This window comes from Scyliorhinus torazame, chromosome 7 (genome assembly GCF_047496885.1).
Source record: "Scyliorhinus torazame isolate Kashiwa2021f chromosome 7, sScyTor2.1, whole genome shotgun sequence".
Classification (NCBI taxonomy): domain Eukaryota; kingdom Metazoa; phylum Chordata; class Chondrichthyes; order Carcharhiniformes; family Scyliorhinidae; genus Scyliorhinus; species Scyliorhinus torazame.
Genome location: NC_092713.1, coordinates 130,845,693 through 130,864,511, shown reverse-complemented (window position 1 = coordinate 130,864,511; position 18,819 = coordinate 130,845,693). Strand labels below are relative to the sequence as shown.

Here is an 18,819-nt window from a genome sequence, read left to right as displayed (position 1 = left end):
AGGCCAACGCAGCACAGGCTAAATAAGCCAGCAAGTTTCGTGGGTGGAGTTTGAAACTTCTTACCACCACAAGCATGCCACCATACCAGGCAGCGGGCAGAGAGTTTAGTGGAAGGCGGTCCATCAAGTGCACAGCCTGCTGAATTCGGCTACAAGGCAGCGTCACAATGAGCTGTTGGTGTGTCAGCTTCACTGTGAGGCTGAGGTCTCAACCACGTGGGGGACAGTAAGGCAGACAGCAGCACGCCCTCGGAAGGCTAGACAGCAAAAATAAATCACATCAACCACAAGATGCAAATATCAACAGCGCTCTGATGTCATACAGAGGTCAACGTTTACAGGCACTTGTGCAGTGTGGATCTCCAACCTGAATGCTTATTATTTGTCATGTTTATTATTTTTCAGGTTTACATCAATGGAGTTCCCAGTCATTCAGCTGGAGAACTGGCACTGATCAGAGCTATTAAAGGAAATGTAACGGTTAGGTGTAAATATATATGTATATTTATATATATTTAATTATATACATTATGTATATTTCATTTGGAATAGAGCGATCAAACCACAAGGATTTGATCAAATAAAAATATTTCTTTAGTGTATTTATTGTCTATGAAATAAAAACAGAATGTGCTGGAAATAGCAGGTCTGGCAGCATCTGTGTACAGCAAAACAGTTGATGGCTTGAGTCGAATATTAAGAATAGTCACATTCAACTTGAAAGGTTGTAGTGAGTTTTACAATGGGACTCATTTCTCACTCTCCCTCCGGTAGAAATGTTGGATCCGAGCTCACCGATTTAAAAAAGGGATGCCCTGTGATAATATGTTGGGGGTGGCCATAACATGTTAAGTGTTGGACTTCTGTCCCCAAGAGAAATGAAGTCCTGGCTTTGGGAGCTGCTGGCTAATATGATTAATTGGCAGCAGAGTATGGCAAAAGATGATTTGTAGTGATGCCGAGACAACTAAATCAGAAGTGCTCCATCGATGGCAGTGATATTCACCAGCTAAGATACTAAACTGAAGCAGCCTTCACAAGTGGTTCAAGTGGATATTAAAGATTCATGGTACAATGGAAAGGGCAGAGTTGTTTTACTGCCTGAACAATCATAGGAGTAAACCAGGCAAACCCTCAAGCTTATATAAAAGCAAAACTGTGGATACTGGATATCTGAAATAAAAACAGACAATGCTGGAGAAACTCAGCAGGTGTGGCTGGCAACGTCTGTGGAAAGAGAAACAGAGTGAACAGAGGAATTCTCCAGCTATGGTTTAGTGCTAGTTCAACCAGGGCCGCTGAAATAGTCATGTTGATAATTAAAAATCATAAATGGAAATAATCTAAAATGGGTCTTGAAGATTTCAAATTGGGAGTTGGGCAGAGAGATTGGGGGGTACTGTGACTATTTCCTTTGGCAGCTTGTTCTATTGTAGAATTTTCCTTGGGAAGGAAGATTGTTGATACAGTATTGGAAACAAATAGTCCTTGTAGTTTATGGGGATGATTACCTTGTGTTCTGCCTTTGCTGGAGGGCACTAGGTACTTGATTCTATCAATTCTCACCAGTCCATTCCATATTTTACAGAACACGGTCAGTCGATTTTTCTCTTTCTTTTGGTTCAGTGATTCCCAATACAAATCTTTGATCAAGGATATGATACTGGTGTATTGTTCATACTGATTCATGCAGAATTGTGTAGCACATCTTTGGGTTGCTTCAATTTTATTTATATCAACACCATATTGTTCAACACCATAATCCCAGTCAAGCGCATATCTAAACTCCAAAACCTAGGATTTTGCTCCTCCCACTATAACTTAATCCTCGACTTCCTGACCTACATACCGCAAGCAGTAAGGATAAACAACGACACTTCCTCCCTGATAGTCCTCCATACCGGGGCCCCACAAGGCTGCGTACTTAGGCCCCTATTATACTCCTTATACACACGTGACTGTGTGGCAAAATTAATCTCTAACTCCATCTACAGCTTTGCTGATGACACGACCATAGTGAGTCAGATTTCAAACAACGCCAAGTCAGGGTACAGGAGGGAGATAGAGAACTTAGTGGCATGGGGCAACAACAACAATCTCTCCCTCAATGTCAGCAAAACTAAGGAGCTGGTCATCGACTTCAGGAAGCGAAGTATCATACACGCCCCTGTCTGTATCAATGGTGCCGAGGTGGAGATGGTTGACAGCTTCAAATTCCAAGGTGTAAACATCACCAACAACTTGTCCTGGTCCACCCATATCAACGCTATGACAAAGAAAGCACAACAGCATCTTTACTTCCTCAGAAAATTAAGGAAATTCGACATCTCCACAAAGACTCTTACCATTTTTTATAGTTGTACCATTAGAAAGCATCCTATCTGGCTGCCTCACAACTTGTTAAAGCACTGCTCAGCCCAAGACTGTAAGAAACTACAGAGAGTTGTGAGCACAACCCAGTCCATCATGCGAGCCCGCTTCCCATCCACCGACTCTGTCTACACCTCCCGCTGCTTGGAAAAGTGGGCAGCATAATCAAAGATCCCTCCCACTGGATTATTCCTCTCTTCAAACCTCTTACGTTAGGCAGAAGATACAAAAGTCTGAGAACGCGCACCAACAGATTCAAAAACAGCTTCTTTCCTGCTGTCACCAGACTCCTGAATGTCCTCTTATGGACTGAACTGATCTTTCTACACAACCTCTCTACATTTGTAGCACTATATTCCATTAGCTGCACTATGTTTATGTATTTACATTGTGTACCTCGGTACACGTAACAATAAATCTAAATCTAATTTAATCTCTCGCTACATAAGGATCCCACTCACAAATTCAGAATCCAGAGCTGGACAAACAAACTTTTGGTAAGCTATAACTCTGATATTTTAAAATTTAAAAAATAAATTTACAGAACCCAATTCTTTTTTTTTCCAATTAAGGGGCAGTTTAGCATGGCCAATCAACCTACCCTGCACATCTTTGGGTTGTGGGGGTGAGACCCATGCAGACACAGGGAGAATGTGCAAACTCGACATGGTAACTCTGATATCTTTTTTGCAATACCGAAAGTTCCTCCTCAGAAATCCAAGAACTATGCTTCCTATGGATATCTGCTCCACATGGAAACCCCATTGAAGATGAATGACCTACCACAAGGGTTATTTTGACTGATGTTACGTGCATGGGTTTTAGTATGAATGGAAATATAGAACTTTCTAATTTAGATCCTACTTTATGTACATTTTCTACTGTTAGCTGCTGAGATGTGTATACCAGCACAGCTTGTTGAAAACCTATTGCTGAAGATAGCTGGTCTCTGCTTTGTATCTCCCCCCCCCTCCCCCCCCCCCCCCCCCCTATCCAAGCATTGTTGCAATGAAGAACTTAGTAGGATAGAAGGTTGAACCTTTGTCACTCCACTGGACCATGATGTATTGACATACAAAAGCAGTGAGTTTCTCTTCCATAGTGCCATTAGTAAACAGAAATAGTATAAAATGTAAGAATGCAGGTTCATTATATGTAAAGTCAGCGCAAGGCGTTGACATAAAGATCACATCCTACATTAAGTAGGTAATCTGCAATATAAATCAATGTCAAAGTGACCTTCCAGATTAGTTTTGATTGCCTGAAGGGGTTGGAGATGTGATTTTCAGATTCTTTCTGAACTGGCCACAGTTTGTATCCTTTTGTTTTGCTTCTCCCAGATTACAAGACTGGAGGTGGGTCGGGAATGTTTGTATCCAGGAGAGTAGTTCCCTCAATTGGTGCTCCTGTTAATTTAATATTCATTTCTTGGTGCACTGTGGCCAGATTCTGTAGTAGCTACATTCAGCAACTGACCAAGGATAGCTCAACAGCATCTCCGTCTACTATAGCTTCAATCATGAGAAAAGCAAACGCTGCCTGGTAGCAACATTTGCCTTCAAAACTGCACACTATCCTGACTTCATCATAAAACACTTCCTTCCTCCATGGCTGCTATTCTGGAATTCTCTTCCTAGCACAATTTATAGCACCTTTACCAGAGAACTGCAGAAGTCCAACAAGGCGGCCCACCATGCAGCATCTTCTCTGGGTAGCTAGGGATGCTTATAAATATGTCCTTTCCAGCATCAACCATATCCTGACAAATTTAAAACACAAATTTCACCAGGCGTTGTCATGTGAGAGTACCTTTAAGAAATGGGTGTTTATAAATGGGTGTGTATATAAGTATCTGTAGTGACAGTACCTTTAAGAAATGGGTGTTTATTACGGTAGTGATGTGAGAGAGTGGGTGGAGCTGGGCTGTCTGTCAGCTTCTTACTTTTGTTTTAGGCTGTTTGCTGCAGGGTGTGTTTTAGTTTTGTTTTCAGAACTGGTTAGCTGCAGTCACAGCCAGAAGGTGTATTAGAGAATCTCTCTGCAATCTAAAGACTGTAAATCGACCCTGGTGATTTAAAACTGAAGATAGCTGGTGACTTGAACCTGATGTGCTTCTGGTAAAAGGTGTTTTAAGTCTTATGGATGTTAAAAGGAAAGCTGAATGGATTACTTTGTGTTGTATTCTTGGGGGTTGTATTTGAATTAATGGTTGCTAAGATGTTCACTATATGTTTTAAAAAGGTTAACTTGAGTTCATGGAAGAAACATTGTTTTGCTTTAAAAAATACTTTTCCATTTCTGCTGTGCCACACCTGTAGAGTGGGTCGTGTGCTCCCCATACCACAATCTATTCGAAGTTGAGGGTCTGGTTGACTCCATGCTACACTTTGGGGTTCTCTAAACCCCGGCCCATAACAAATTGGGGGCTCGTCCGGGATAAAAGTCTATCTATTGGATTGGCTTGGTGAACTTAAAGACAGTGAGGGGTGAGCATATTGTGGTTGCTTTTCAGGTGTGGTATTTCAGTTTGATTAGGGAGTGTGTTGTGGACAATGGCTCTTTCAGAGGCTCTGAAGTTTTTGGGGGTGAAGACAGTCACATGCAGTGCCTTACAGACAGAGACTAAACGCAGACTGTTATATTTGGCAAAAACATTGCAGTTAACATTACCTGACAAAATGCAAAAAGATGAGGTAATTAGGCGGTAGCTAAGCATTTAAAGTTGCCTGAGGTACAATTTGACTCATTGGAAATGGCAACAATTCAGTTACAAATTAAACAAAATGACCATGAGAAAGAATTAAAGCAGCTTGAATACAAAAGAGAGAGAGAAAGAGATAGAGAGGAAAAAGAAAGAGAGAGAGAGGAAAAAGAAAGAGAGAGGAAAAAGAAAAGGAGAGAGAAGAAAGGAGAAAAGAAAGAAGAGCCCTTGCAGAACAAAAAGAAAGAGAAAGGGAGCTAAAGATCAGGGAAAAAATAAAGAGAGTTTGAACTTCAGAAAATGGCCATGAAACATGACAGTCAGTTAAAATTGGCAGACGTAAAGGGAAACGTACGGTTGGATGATAGCGATGAGGATAGTGAGAAAGAGCATCATAGTCGAAGGCTTGGTGGGGATCTATTTAAATATGTCCAAGCATTGCCAAGGTTTGATGAAAAGGATGTAGAAGCCTTTTTCATTTCATTTGAGAAGGTGGCTAAACAAATGAAATGGCCACAGGACATGTGGGTATTATTGATTCAAACAAAGCTGGTAGGTAGGGCGAGTGAAGTGTTTGCATCACTACTGGAGGAGGCATCTGGGACGTATGAGGAGGTGAAAAAATCCATCTTAGGTGCATATGAACTAGGGCCTGAAGCTTACAGATAAAGGTTTAGAAATGTAAAGAAAGGATTTGGTCAAACATACATGGAGTTTGAAAGGCTAAGACAGAGTAATTTTGATAGGTGGATAAGGGCTTTGAAAATAGACCAAACGTATGAAGCTCTCAGAGAAATTATACTTTTGGAGGAGTTTAAAAAATCAATTCCTGATGCATGTGGAAGAGCAGAGGGTTAAAACTGCGAGATTAGCAGCAGAAATGGCAGATGATTATGAATTAGTTCATAAACCAAAGCTTGGTTTCCGACATCAGTTTCAGCCTGTGAGGGATAGAAACTGGAGACATGAGAAATACTCAAGTGGTAACGGTAAAGGTGATCTGATGGGAGATAATAAGGAGTGTGTAAGTGATGTCCCGGAGGACTGGAGAATAGCCAATGTTGTTCCTCTGTTTCAGAAGGGTAGCAAGGATAATCCAGGGAACTACAGGCCAGAGAGCCTTAGGTCAGTGGTAGGGGAATTACTGGAGAGAATTCTTCAAGACAGGATCTACTCCCATTTGGAAGCAAATGGACGTATTAGTGAGAGACAGCATTTTTTTGTGAAGGGGAGGTCGTGTTCACTAACTTGACAAAGTTTTTCAAAGAGGTCACAAAGATGATTGATGCAGGTAGGGCAGTGGATGTTGTCTATCTGGACTTCAGTAAGGCCTTTGACAAGGTCCCTCATTATAGACTGGTACAAAAGCTGAAGTCACACGGGATCAGAGGTGAGCTGGCAAGGTGGATACAGAACTGGTTAGGTCATAGAAGGCAGAGATTAGCAATGGAAGGATGCTTTTCTAATTGGAGGGCTGTGACTAGTGGTGTTTCGCAGGGATCAGTGCTGGGACCTTTGCTGTTTGTAGTATATATAAATAATTTGGAGGAAAATGTAACGGATCTGATTAGTAAGTTTGCAGACGACACAAAGGTTGGTGGAATTGCGGATAGCGATGAGGACTGTCAGAGGATACAGCAGGATTTAGATTGTTTGGAGACTTGGGCGGAGAGATGGCAGATGGAGTTTAATCCGGACAAATGTGAGGTAGTGCATTTTGGAAGGTTTAATACAGGTAGGGAATATACAGTGAATGGTAGAACCCTCAAAAGTATTGAAAGTCAGAGAGATCTAGGTGTACAGGTCCACAGGTCACTGAAAGGGGCAACACAGGTAGAGAAGGTAGTCAAGAAGGCATACGGCATGCTTGCCTTCATTGGCCGGGGCATTGAGTATACGAATTGGCAAGTCATGTTGCAGCTGTATAGAACCTTAGTTAGGCCACACTTAGTGTTCGATTATGGTCGCCACACTACCAGAAGGATGTGGAGGCTTTAGAGAGGGTGCAGAAGAGATTGACCAGAATGTTGCCTGGTATGGAGGGCATTAGCTATGAGGAGCGGTTGAGTAAACTCGGTTTGTTTTCACTGGAATGACGGAGGTTGAGGGGCGACCTGATAGAGGTCTACAAAATTATGGGGGGCATAGACAGAGTGGATAGTCAGAGGCTTTTCCCCAGGGTAGAGGGGTCAATTACTAGGGGCCATAGGTTTAAGGTGCGAGGGACAAGGTTTAGGTGCGAGGGGCAAGGTTTAGAGTAGATGTATGAGGCAAGTTTTTAACACAGAGGGTAGTGGGTGCCTGGAACTCGCTACCGGAGGAGGTGGTGAAAGCAGGGACGGTAGTGACATTTAAGGGGCATCTTGACAAATACATGAGTAGGATGGGAATAGAGGGATACGGACCCAGGAAGTGTAGAAGATTGTAGTTTAGTCGGGCAGCATGGTCGGCACAGGCTTGGAGGGCCGAAGGGCCTGTTCTTGTGCTGTACTTTTCTTTGTTCTTTGTATAAACTAGGCCATGTAAAGTCACAGTGTTGGTGGTTGAAGAAAAGCACTGGGAAGGCTGATGTGGTAAAACAGGATAACAGGGTTTGTTGAAGTGGTGAAGGAAAGCCCAAGTGAAGCGAAGAAGGTGCAAAAGATTGTACAGCCTGACCAAGAGGTGATTGATAAGAAGGTGCCAGATCTCTTTAAAGAATTTACTTGTGTGGTTAAAGTTTACTCATGTGTATCAGGAGGAACAGGTAAAGAAGTCACAATTTTAAGAGATACGGGAGCTAGTCAATCTTTAATGGTAAGAGATGAGGAGTTATGTAGTTTAGGAATAATGTTGCCAGAAAAGGTGGTAATATGTGGAAATTAGGGTGAGAGGAGTAGTGTTCAATTATATAAGGTAAGGTTGGAAAGTCCAGTGAAGAGTGGTGAAGTGGTAGTAGGAGTAATAGAGAAACTATCTTGTCCAAGAATACAGTTTATCTTGGGTAATGATATAGCTGGATCGCAGGTGGGAGTGATGCCTCCTGTGGTTGATAAGCCAGTGGAAAATAGGATGACTGAAGTGTTGAAGGACGAATATCCTGGGATTTTTCCGGATTGTGTAGTAACAAGGTCGCAAAGTCACAGGTTAAGACAGGAGGATAAATGAAAGAGTGAAGATGAAGTCGAATTGCAATTATCAGAAAGGATTTTTATCAGGTGGTTGAAAAAGAACAAGAACAGGTGGAGGATGAGGCGGATATTTTTAGTTCAGGAAAATTGGCAGAGTTACAACAGAAAGATATAGAAATAAAACGGATGTATCAGAAAGCATATACAAAAGAGGAATCCGAGTGTATACCAGAGTGTTATTACCGTAAAAGTGATGTCTTGATGAGAAAATGGAGACCTTTACATGTGCAGGTTGATGAAAAGTGGGCAGAAGTTCATCAAGTAGTATTGCCGGTAGGCTATAGAAAGGAGATGTTGTGAGTTGCACATGAGGTACCAGTGGGAGGTCATTTGGGAGTAAGGAAAACGCAAGCTAAAATCCAAAAACATTTTTATTGGCCTGGACTACATAAAGATGTAGTTAAATTTTGTCAATCATGTCACACATGTCAAGTGATAGGGAAACCGCAAGCAGTGATAAAACCAGCACCCTTAATACCCATTCCAGCATTTGAGGAACCTTTTACAAGGGTCCTAATTGATTGCGTAGGATTGCTTCCTAAAACAAAAAGTGAGAATCAATGTCTTTTGACTATAATGGATGTGTCTACTAGGTTTCCAGAGGCCATTCCAGTACATAATATTACAGCTAAAAAGATTGCGGAGGAGTTACTTCAATTCTTTACTAGATATGGACTAACCACAGAAATACAATCGGATCAAGGATAAAATTTTACCTCAAGGTTATTCAAAGGAATTATAGATAGCTTAGGAATAAAACAATTTAAATCAACTGCATACCATCCAGATCGCAGGGAGCGTTAGAAAGGTTGCATCAGTCATTAAAGACAATGTTGAGGGCTTATTGTCAAGATTATCCAGAGGAATGGGATAAAGGAATTCAATTCGTACTGTTTGCAATTAGGGATGCACCCAATGAACCAACCAAATTCAGTCCTTTTGAACTAATTTTTGGTCATGAGATAAGAGGACTACTTCAATTGATTAAGGAAAAATTGGTGAGTGAGAAAACAGAAATTACATTATTGGATTACCTGTCAAATTTTAGGGAACGATTAAATAGAGCAGGTGAATTGGCTCGACAACATTTAAAAGTTGCACAAAATGTGATGAAACAGGTAGTGGACAAGAAATCCCAAGTTCGTAGTTTGCCAGTGGAGATAAAGTTTAAGTATTGTTACCAGTGGTAGGTGAACCTTTAAAAGCAAGGTTTTGTGGACCTTATCAGATTGAAAGGAAATTAAGTGAGGTGTATTATGTGGTAAAAACACCAGATGGAAGGAAACCTCACCGTGTGTGTCATGTGAATATGCTTAAAAGGTACTTTGAAAGGGGAGAGAAAAAGGAGGAGGTTTTAATGATTCTAACTCAAAGTGACGAACCAAATCCAGATGACTGTGAATTTGACATACCTCAAATTAAATTGGAAAACGAGGATGTTCTTAAAAATTGGGATAAATTGTTGAGTTACGTTCCAGAGGAAAAACGGACTGACCTGAAAGAGTTATTGACATCACATGGGCAAGTTTGTGGAGATAAATTGGGAAGTACTAAAAATGGCTATACATGATGTTGTAGCCATCTGGGATGGCCATGTCCCAATTACAAAATGGACACTTTGCAAAGAATGTAGGAAAAATTGGACAATACCGAGAAAACAAGCAGGTGCAAGGTTTGTCTGTTGATTGGAGCTATAGCTCCCAGACAAGACCGAGACTGCAGAATCATCTGCATACTAATGAGCCATCCCCGGGAACAAAAAGGCAGCATTTAGGTAAACAATGCTAAGACAAGACACCCCAGCGCCAGAGGAGGCTAAAACAAAGCAAACCAACGGCCACCTAGGACACGCCCAGCAACCAGGGAACCCACTCCTCTATTGGAGGAAAATCGATAAGAATGATTGGGAAATGGCCCGTCTAATTAGGGCCAAGTTCAAGGCCTTCCCAAAAGCGCGTGAAGCCCTTTTGGGTATAAAAAGGATTCCCCAAGATAGAATCGCTCTCTTGGCCTTGGCTCTCAGCGAGGAGAGACCTGCCAAAGCTGCTCCAGACCAAGTAAGTTCCAAGTCAACGCACGCTACGAGATAGACGCTCCTAGTTGCTATTCTGTAAACAGCTCAACCCAGCAGCCTCAGAACTGATAGAGTTTTATGCATGAGTATATTTGACTGTGTGTGTAAATAAATGATCATTGATTTTGAATTTACTAATTGGTGTATCGAGTCTTTGATCAGTATTCGGGTTTGAACCTTGGGCCGGTATCGAAAGATACCTGGTGACTCTTGAGCAAACGTAATTAAACAGAGACAAATTAAGAAACAACAGCAATGAGCAACAATGTAGATGTGGGAAATGCTGTTCCAATCAAACAACATCCATATCGACATAACCCTTTAAAATTGGCACATGTTAACAAAGAGATTGAGAGTATGCTTAGAAATGGCATAATTGAAGTGGGTTGCAGCCAATGGAGCTCACCCATAGTGATGGTACCAAAACCAGACGGTACCCAACATTTGTGTGTGGACTATAGAAAGGTTAATGCAGTTACAAGAACGGACTCTTATCCTATCCCACGTATAGATTGCATTGAGAAAGTGGGACAATCAACTTTTATTTCCAAACTGGATTTACTTAAAGGTTACTGGCAAGTACCTTTATCCGAAAGGGTGAAGGAGATTTCAGCTTCTGTGACTCCAGATGGTACATACCAATTCAAAGTTATGCCATTTGGCATGAAAAACGCCCCAGCCACATTTCAACGGTTAAGTAACAAAGTTGTTTCAGGATTACCCAATTGTGCGGTATACATCGACGATCTGGTAATTTTCAGCCAGACATGGAACGAACATTTAAAACATCTGATGGAGTTATTCGATCGACTTCAGGAGGCGGGTCTAGTGATAAACCTAGCCAAAAGTGAATTTGGAAAAGCCCAAGTCACTTTCCTTGGCCATACAATCGGACAGGGTTGAATGGTCACACGGGATGTGAAAGAACAGTTATTGAGGAGTTTAAATACCCTCAAGACGATAGGAAATAATGCGATTTATTGGCATGAGTGGATTTGATTGAACATTTGTGCAAAAGCTTTGCAGCGTGATTGCTCCACTGATGGACATGCTGAAGAAACGTCGAAAATTTCAATTTACAGCGGAATTTCAACAGTCATTTGACGGCCTGAAAGCTGTGATAACCAATGCTCCTGTGTTGGAGAATTACAAGGGACTCTGTGATCAGATTGAACTAAAGTATCTGACTTTAAAGAGAAATGCCGATCGGATCGTGCAGAGACCTTCTTGTTCAAAGAGACTGTCAATCAGGAAGGATTTCAGTTGGAGGAAGAAAAACGAGAAAAAAAAGGACCATATTATTGTACCCGTTTGCGTGTTGTTTTTTGAAACAAAAAGTATATTTACTGTATGCATTTGTTAAAGGATAGTGAAAAGGTGAAAAATGAAACCATCTTGAAGTTAATGGTTTATTTTCTTTTCTTGGGGGGAGGTGTCATGTGAGAGTACCTTTAAGAAATGGGTGTTTATTACTGCTGTGATGTCAGAGAGTGGGTGGAGCTGGGTTGTCTGTCAGCTTTTTATTTTTGTTTTAGGCTGCTGCAGGGTGTGTTTTAGTTTCGTTTTCAGAGCTGGATAGCTGCAGTCACAGCCAGGTGTATGAGAGTCTCTCTCTATAATCTAAAGACTGTAAATCGATCCTGCTGATTTAAAACTAATAACAGTAATGACTTTAACCTGATGTGCTTCTGGTAAAAGGTGTTTTAAGTCTTATGGATGTTAAAAGGAACGCTGAAAGGATTACTTAATGTTGGATTCTTTGGGCGTTGTATTTGAATTAATGGTTGCTAAGATGTTCACTGTATGTTTTAAAAAGGTTAACTTGAGTTCATAGATGAAACATTGTTTTGCTTTAAAAAATACTTTCCCATTTCTGCTGTACCATACCTGTAGAGTGGGTTGCGTGCTCCCCATACCACAATCTATTAGAAGTTGTGGGTCAGGTGAACTCCATGCTACACTTTGGGTTCTCTGAACTCTGGCCCATAACAGCATGTATATTTAAACACTGTGCACCTAATCACAATTATTTTGAAATGGAAAATGCAAATGCCATAACTTTGCCACGTCGCATTTTGAAACAACAGCTTATGATTAGAAGAGCAAGAAAAGATCTCCGAACTTTACACGAAGAGGAAAATGAACAGCAAACTCAGCAGAGAAAAGGGCGTTGAAATAATCAGGGACAGGGACCAAAGATACATCGAGCTCTGCAGATCAGTCTTGATGAGGTTAACGAAGGTAGAGGTGGCACAATGCAGGGGGCTACCATATGGTTGAAGCAGCTCACTGGTCAATGAGTAGTCAACGTGGCGGAATGACAGGGAAAAGGGTGTGGGGTGAGGGTAAAAGAAAATCCAGCCTTGGGAAATAGAAAAGGTTTGTGGCAATACGGCTGGAGGAGGCCACTCATGTCGAGTGAGGCGAGGACATGGAAGGATTTTAAGGGAACGATGAGAAATGTGAAGTCAACTCAAGAGGGACACAAGGAGCCCGTGTAGCTCAGAGACTTGGCGTGTGAATGAAAAGAGGGATTCTGCAGCCATTGGGATTTGTTGAAGTCTGTGGAAGATTTGAGACAAATTGGGGGAAGAGTGTGATAAAGTTGCTGCCGCTCCAGTCTCCGCCTCCTTGTGGAAACCGTTGCCAGGGGAGATCCCGCGAGCTGTAAATACACGGCGGCGACTTTCCAGCCAATCTCACTCCGAATTGAGAGAGTGACCGCCGCATCACTGCCAGATGTGATTCCAGCGGATTTTTTTCCAGCCTCCGGTATTAGTCGGCATTTTCACTCGGTGCTTTATCTTTTTGGGGGGCTGCGTGCCGGCCGGTGCTGTCGCCCCGCCGGCTCAGGCGGTGTGCTCGGTCAGCTCCCTTACCCCCAGCCCGCGGAGGGTCCTCATTCCGGGACAGGCAGTGTAGTGGGGCAACCCCGGCTCTCAGGACCCGGTTGTTAGGAGCTCAGGCAAGATGGCGGACGTGCTGAGCGTACTGCGTCAATACAACATCCAGAAGAAGGTGATTGTGGTGAAAGGGGACGAGGTTATTTTCGGGGAGTTTTCTTGGCCGAAGAATGTGAAGACAAATTATGTGATTTGGGGGTGAGTGATGTCCGTGGTATTTTTTTGGCAGGGAGTGGGAGAGGGTTGGTCTTATGATATTGTGGGGCTGTTTTGGGGTAAGGAGTTGAGTGGAGTTTGAGCAGCATGTGCGGGGTGCTGCTGCCTGCCCCTGTCGGAACTGCTGCTGGCGGACTGTGGACACTGTTGCCACTTTCACCCGCAATAACACCAAGCAAGTAACTTTAGTTGTTGCATGAGAAGGGGAGAAGATTGTGTTTGTTTGTTTAATATGCTGGGCAATGTTTTGCGGAAACTGACACTTGTGTCGTTCCGTGCAAAAACGAATATTGACTGAAGTCCCTGCCATGAACAAGTCTGCGAAAAGACTTGCTCAAACTTATCCTGACTTTGTGCAATTATGCCTCAAGTTGTTTGCATGCTTTAGCCGATCATAGTCAGTCTTACATTTAAAAAAAACAAGCCGATTCTTTCCCGGTTTTTGCATTGAGACATTGTAGCCGAGTTTCCTGTTGTCTAAAAATTTTCAATCCGCGAGATTGAATGCTTTGTATATACATTTGATATAAGTCATCGGTGGTCCGATGAGATGTTAAACCGAGTTACGGTCTGCTGCTTCCGGTGGCCCAGTTTCAATTTAAGGGCCCTATGACATTATTGGAAGAACAGCGCGATTGCCATATCTTAGCAAAAACTGGTAAATGAGTGGTTGCTGTCTGTGTCTACATAATAGTAATTCCACTGCAAATTAATCACATCAAGTGCTCCTGAGACATTTTGAAATAAGATGATGCTTTCGTCGGCTAAATGTTTCACAGTTTAAAAGAAAATATAAACAGCTTGCCAAACCAACCTTCTGAAAAATTTTCAAAAGTCGGCCTTGTTTACTTGATGTATCGTGCACTTTCTCATCATAGGTTACATCCTGATTGCTAAAACCACAGGTCTAAGCAATATTGATGAGACTCCTGAGTGTTATGGCTATAGCTGAATTTTTAGTTATCTACAAAAGTAGCATATGATATTGACAAGCTCTCTGCTGCTTTGAAAGCTAGAACAACCTTCTTGGGGCACTACATTGATCTGGAGTCCTATGTAAAGAATTGCATGAGCAGCAACAATTTTATGTAGCCAGCAGCTGATGGTGAACCTAAAAGGTTAGGTGCAAGGACCCAGAGAGAAATTGGGCCAGTCATTAATCCTAGGACTGTATTGCTGCTGCTTCTGATCTTTGTGTTGTTATCTTGGTTTCAGTAATCTGAGGCCTGTATATTCAGCTAGGTCTTGCAAGAATGAAGTTTTGCTGGTGTCAGAAGTGGAAAGGGATGTTGCTGAATTGTAAAACTCTTGATTTTTATAGCAGCTGTTCAGTTCTAGAGCCTGTGCAGTCATAAAAACTTAGCAGTCTTTTTCATTGGTATTGTGTTGCTAAAAGCACATTAACACTGATTTTCTTACAAGAGATGCCTGATTTTTGTTTGGTGCATCTCCATATCAGATTGTGGGTGTGAACCTATGCATTCGTACTAGTTTGTTAGGGCTCCATTACAAAACCTTAGTGAGATGAGACCTCCTGAATAGTGTCAATGTGGTGAAACAGCAGTTCTTCATGGCAGATGGTGGATGATATCTTGGAGAATCAGTTGGTGGAAAGCCTTTGCTTTGGTAAAGTCTAACTATACAATAGAGCCTTTTGTTGGAAAATTATTTCTGGAATGTCAAATTTTGGAGGCAATAAAGGACTTGAGCATTTTAGATTTAAGACCTTTTCCATTCCCTTCCAAGACTTTTTTTCCAATTTGCTTATTTTCTTTGCCTAAAATGCTGATTCTTGGAAGGGTTTAAAGATCGTGCCCAACTGCCCATATATCACAAGGGATTGTGTAATTTAAAAAAACCTTTGAAGTCACACGGGAGGGTTTAAATTAGTATGGCAGGGGGGTGGGCACGGGAGCAATAGGTCAGAAGGTGAGAGCATTGAGGGAGAACTAGGGAATAGGGACAGTGGGGCCCTGAGGAAGAGCAGTCAGGGAGAAGTTGCTGAACACAGCGGGTCTGGTGGCCTGAAGTGCATATGTTTTAATGCAAGAAGTATTACGGGTAAGGCAGATGAACTTAGAGCTTGGATTAGTACTTGGAACTATGATGTTGTTGCCATTACAGAGACCTGGTTGAGGGAAGGGCAGGATTGGCAGCTAAACGTTCCAGGATTTAGATGTTTCAGGCGGGATAGAGGGGGATGTAAAAGGGGAGACGGAGTTGCGCTACTGGTTCGGGAGAATATCACAGCTGTACTGCGGGAGGACACTTCAGAGGGCAGTGAGGCTATATGGGTAGAGATCAGAAATAAGAAGGGTGCAGTCACAATGTTGGGGGTTTACTACAGGCCTCCCAACAGCCAGCGGGAGATCGAGGAGCAGATAGGTAGACAGATTTTGGAAAAGAGTAAAAACAACAGGGTTGTGGTGATGGGAGACTTCAACTTCCCCAATATTGACTGGGACTCACTTAGTGCCAGGGGCTTAGACGGGCCGGAGTTTGTAAGGAGCATCCCGGAGGGCTTCTTAAAACAATATGTAGACAGTCCAACTAGGGAAGGGGCGGTACTGGACCTGGTATTGGGGAATGAGCCCGGCCAGGTGGTAGATGTTTCAGTCGGGGAGCATTTCGGGAACAGTGACCACAATTCAGTAAGTTTTAAAGTGCTGGTGGACAAGGATAAGAGTGGTCCTAGGATGAATGTGCTAAATTGGGGGAAGGCTAATTATAACAATATTAGGCGGGAACTGAAGAACATAGATTGGGGGCAGATGTTTGAGGGCAAATCAACATCTGACATGTGGGAGGCTTTCAAGTGTCAGTTGAAAGGAATTCAGGACCGGCATGTTCCTGTGAGGAAGAAGGATAAATACGGCAATTTTCGGGAACCTTGGATAACGAGAGATATTGTAGGCCTCGTCAAAAAGAAAAAGGAGGCATTTGTCAGGGCTAAAAGGCTGGGAACAGACAAAGCCTGTGTGGAATATAAGGAAAGTAGGAAGGAACTTAAGCAAGGAGTCAGGAGGGCTAGAAGGGGTCACAATAAGTCATTGGCAAAAATAGGGTTAAGGAAAATCCCAAGGCTTTTTACATGTACATAAAAAGCAAGAGGGTAGCCAGGGAAAGGGTTGGCCCACTGAAGGATAGGCAAGGGAATCTATGTGTGGAGCCAGAGGAAATGGGCGAGGTACTAAATGAATACTTTGCATCAGTATTCACCAAAGAGAAGAAATTGGTAGATGTTGAGCCTGGAGAAGGGTGTGTAGATAGCCTGGGTCACATTGAGATCCAAAAAGACGAGGAGTTGGGTGTCTTAAAAAAAATTAAGGTAGATAAGTCCCCAGGGCCTGATGGGATCTACCCCAGAATACTGAAGGAGGCTGGAGAGGAAATTGCTGAGGCCTTGACAGAAATCTTTGGATCCTCACTGTCTTCAGGTGATGTCCCGGAGGACTGGAGAATAGCCAATGTTGTTCCTCAGTTTAAGTAGGGTAGCAAGGATAATCCAGGGATCTACAGGCCGGTGAGCCTTACTTCAGTGGTAGGGAAATTACTGGAGAGAATTCTTCGAGACAGGATCTACTCCCATTTGGAAGCAAATGGACGTATTAGTGAGAGGCAGCATGGTTTTGTGAAGGGGAGGTCGTGTCTCACTAACTTGATAGAGTTTTTCGAGGAGGTCACTAAGATGATTGATGCAGGTAGGGCAGTGGATGTTGTCTATATGGACTTCAGTAAGGCCTTTGACAAGGTCCCTCATGGTAGACTAGTACAAAAGGTGAAGTCACACGGGATCAGGGGTGAGCTGGCAAGGTGGATACAGAACTGGCTAGGTCATAGAAGGCAGAGAGTAGCAATGGAAGGATGCTTTTCTAATTGGAGGGCTGTGACCAGTGGTGTTCCACAGTGATCAGTGCTGGGACCTTTGCTGTTTGTAGTATATATAAATGATTTGGAGGAAAATGTAACTGGTCTGATTAAGTTTGCAGACGACACAAAGGCTGGTGGAATTGCGGATAGCGATGAGGACTGTCAGAGGATACAGCAGGATTTAGATTGTTTGGAGACTTGGGCGGAGAGATGGCAGATGGAGTTTAATCCGGACAAATGTGAGGTAATGCATTTTGGAAGGTCTAATGCAGGTAGGGAATATACAGTGAATGGTAGAACCCTCAAGAGTATTGAAAGTCAAAGAGATCTAGGAGTATAGGTCCACAGGTCACTGAAAGGGTCAACACAGGTGGAGAAGGTAGTCAAGAAGGCATACGGCATGCTTGCCTTCATTGGCCGGGGCATTGAGTATAAGAATTGGCAAGTCATGTTGCAGCTGTATAGAACCTTAGTTAGGCCACACTTGGAGTATAGTGTTCAATTCTGGTCGCCACACTACCAGAAGGATGTGGAGGCTTTAGAGAGGGTGCAGAAGAGATTTACCAGAATGTTGCCTGGTATGGAGGGCATTAGCTATGAGGAGCGGTTGAGTAAACTTGGTTTGTTCTCACTGGAACGAAGGAGGTTGAGGGGCGACCTGATAGAGGTCTACAAAATTATGAGGGGCATAGACAGAGTGGATAGTCAGAGGCTTTTCCCCGGGGTAGAGGGGTCAATTACTAGGGGGCATAGGTTTAAGGTGAGAGGGGCAAGGTTTAGAGTAGATGTACGAGGCAAGTTTTTTACGCAGAGGGTAGTGGGTGCCTGGAACTCGCTACCGGACCCAGGAATTGTAGAAGATTGTAGTTTAATCGAGCAGCATGGTCGGCACGGGTTTGGAGGGCCGAAGGGCCTGTTCCTGTGCTGTACATTTCTTTGTTTTGTTGTCGATGGTGAATATTGGCAGCTGAGTTGACCACTGAATCTAAGACCAATACTAAACATCCATGCATGCGCATTGTAACAGAGATCAGTTGTACAAAAATTCCACAATAGATCAATATATCATAATATGGAGAGGAAATCTTGGCAGAATTCATCAAATCCCCTCTAGCTGAGTCATAACAAGACCAGTTTCTCGTTCCTCAGCTAATAGCGTTCAGGGTCGGATAGCTAATGTTTAATTATGTTTACTGTATTTGAACAGTTTTTCCCCAATATAGTGACTTTAATAGGCAATCATAAGTGTATGCAGAGGTTATGTGGGCTTTTTGGCCACCCTTGTATGTCAACAGGTAACATACAGGCTTCATTCAAGGAATAAGAGATGTTTACCTGAAACATTTTGCTGCTTTTTTCAAGACAAACACCTTTGCTGGATTGTGGAATATCTACCAAAACACACCCTGGAAAATAATGACTACGAATCGTTCAAAAGTTGCACGAATGTTCATTATATTTTCTATGATATAAAATTAAACTGGGTCGTAGTACACTGTCTTTCTGATGTTTCAG

The 18,819-nt window shown here is 42.6% G+C and overlaps 2 protein-coding genes across 3 annotated transcripts in view; one reads left to right on the top strand and one right to left on the bottom strand.

The window, feature by feature from the left end:
* LOC140426557 (uncharacterized) overlaps positions 1-18,819 on the bottom strand; it is a 44,281-nt gene that overhangs the window by 23,648 nt on the left and 1,814 nt on the right. The window contains exon 1 of one of the 2 annotated variants that reach the window (XM_072511485.1): positions 65-228. The exons of the other annotated variant lie outside the window; for it this stretch is intronic. Within the exon in view, the coding sequence (XP_072367586.1) occupies positions 65-84 (20 nt within the window). The 5' untranslated portion in view covers positions 85-228. Of the gene's footprint in view, positions 1-64; positions 229-18,819 lie in introns of those variants that run through there. 2 annotated transcript variants of the gene reach the window in all.
* Positions 12,731-18,819, top strand: part of cdc73 (cell division cycle 73, Paf1/RNA polymerase II complex component, homolog (S. cerevisiae)) — a 523,455-nt gene continuing 517,366 nt past the window's right edge. The window contains exon 1 of the mRNA XM_072511480.1: positions 12,731-13,416. Coding sequence (XP_072367581.1) covers positions 13,286-13,416 — 131 coding nt within the window. The 5' untranslated portion in view covers positions 12,731-13,285. The remainder of the gene's footprint in view (positions 13,417-18,819) is intronic.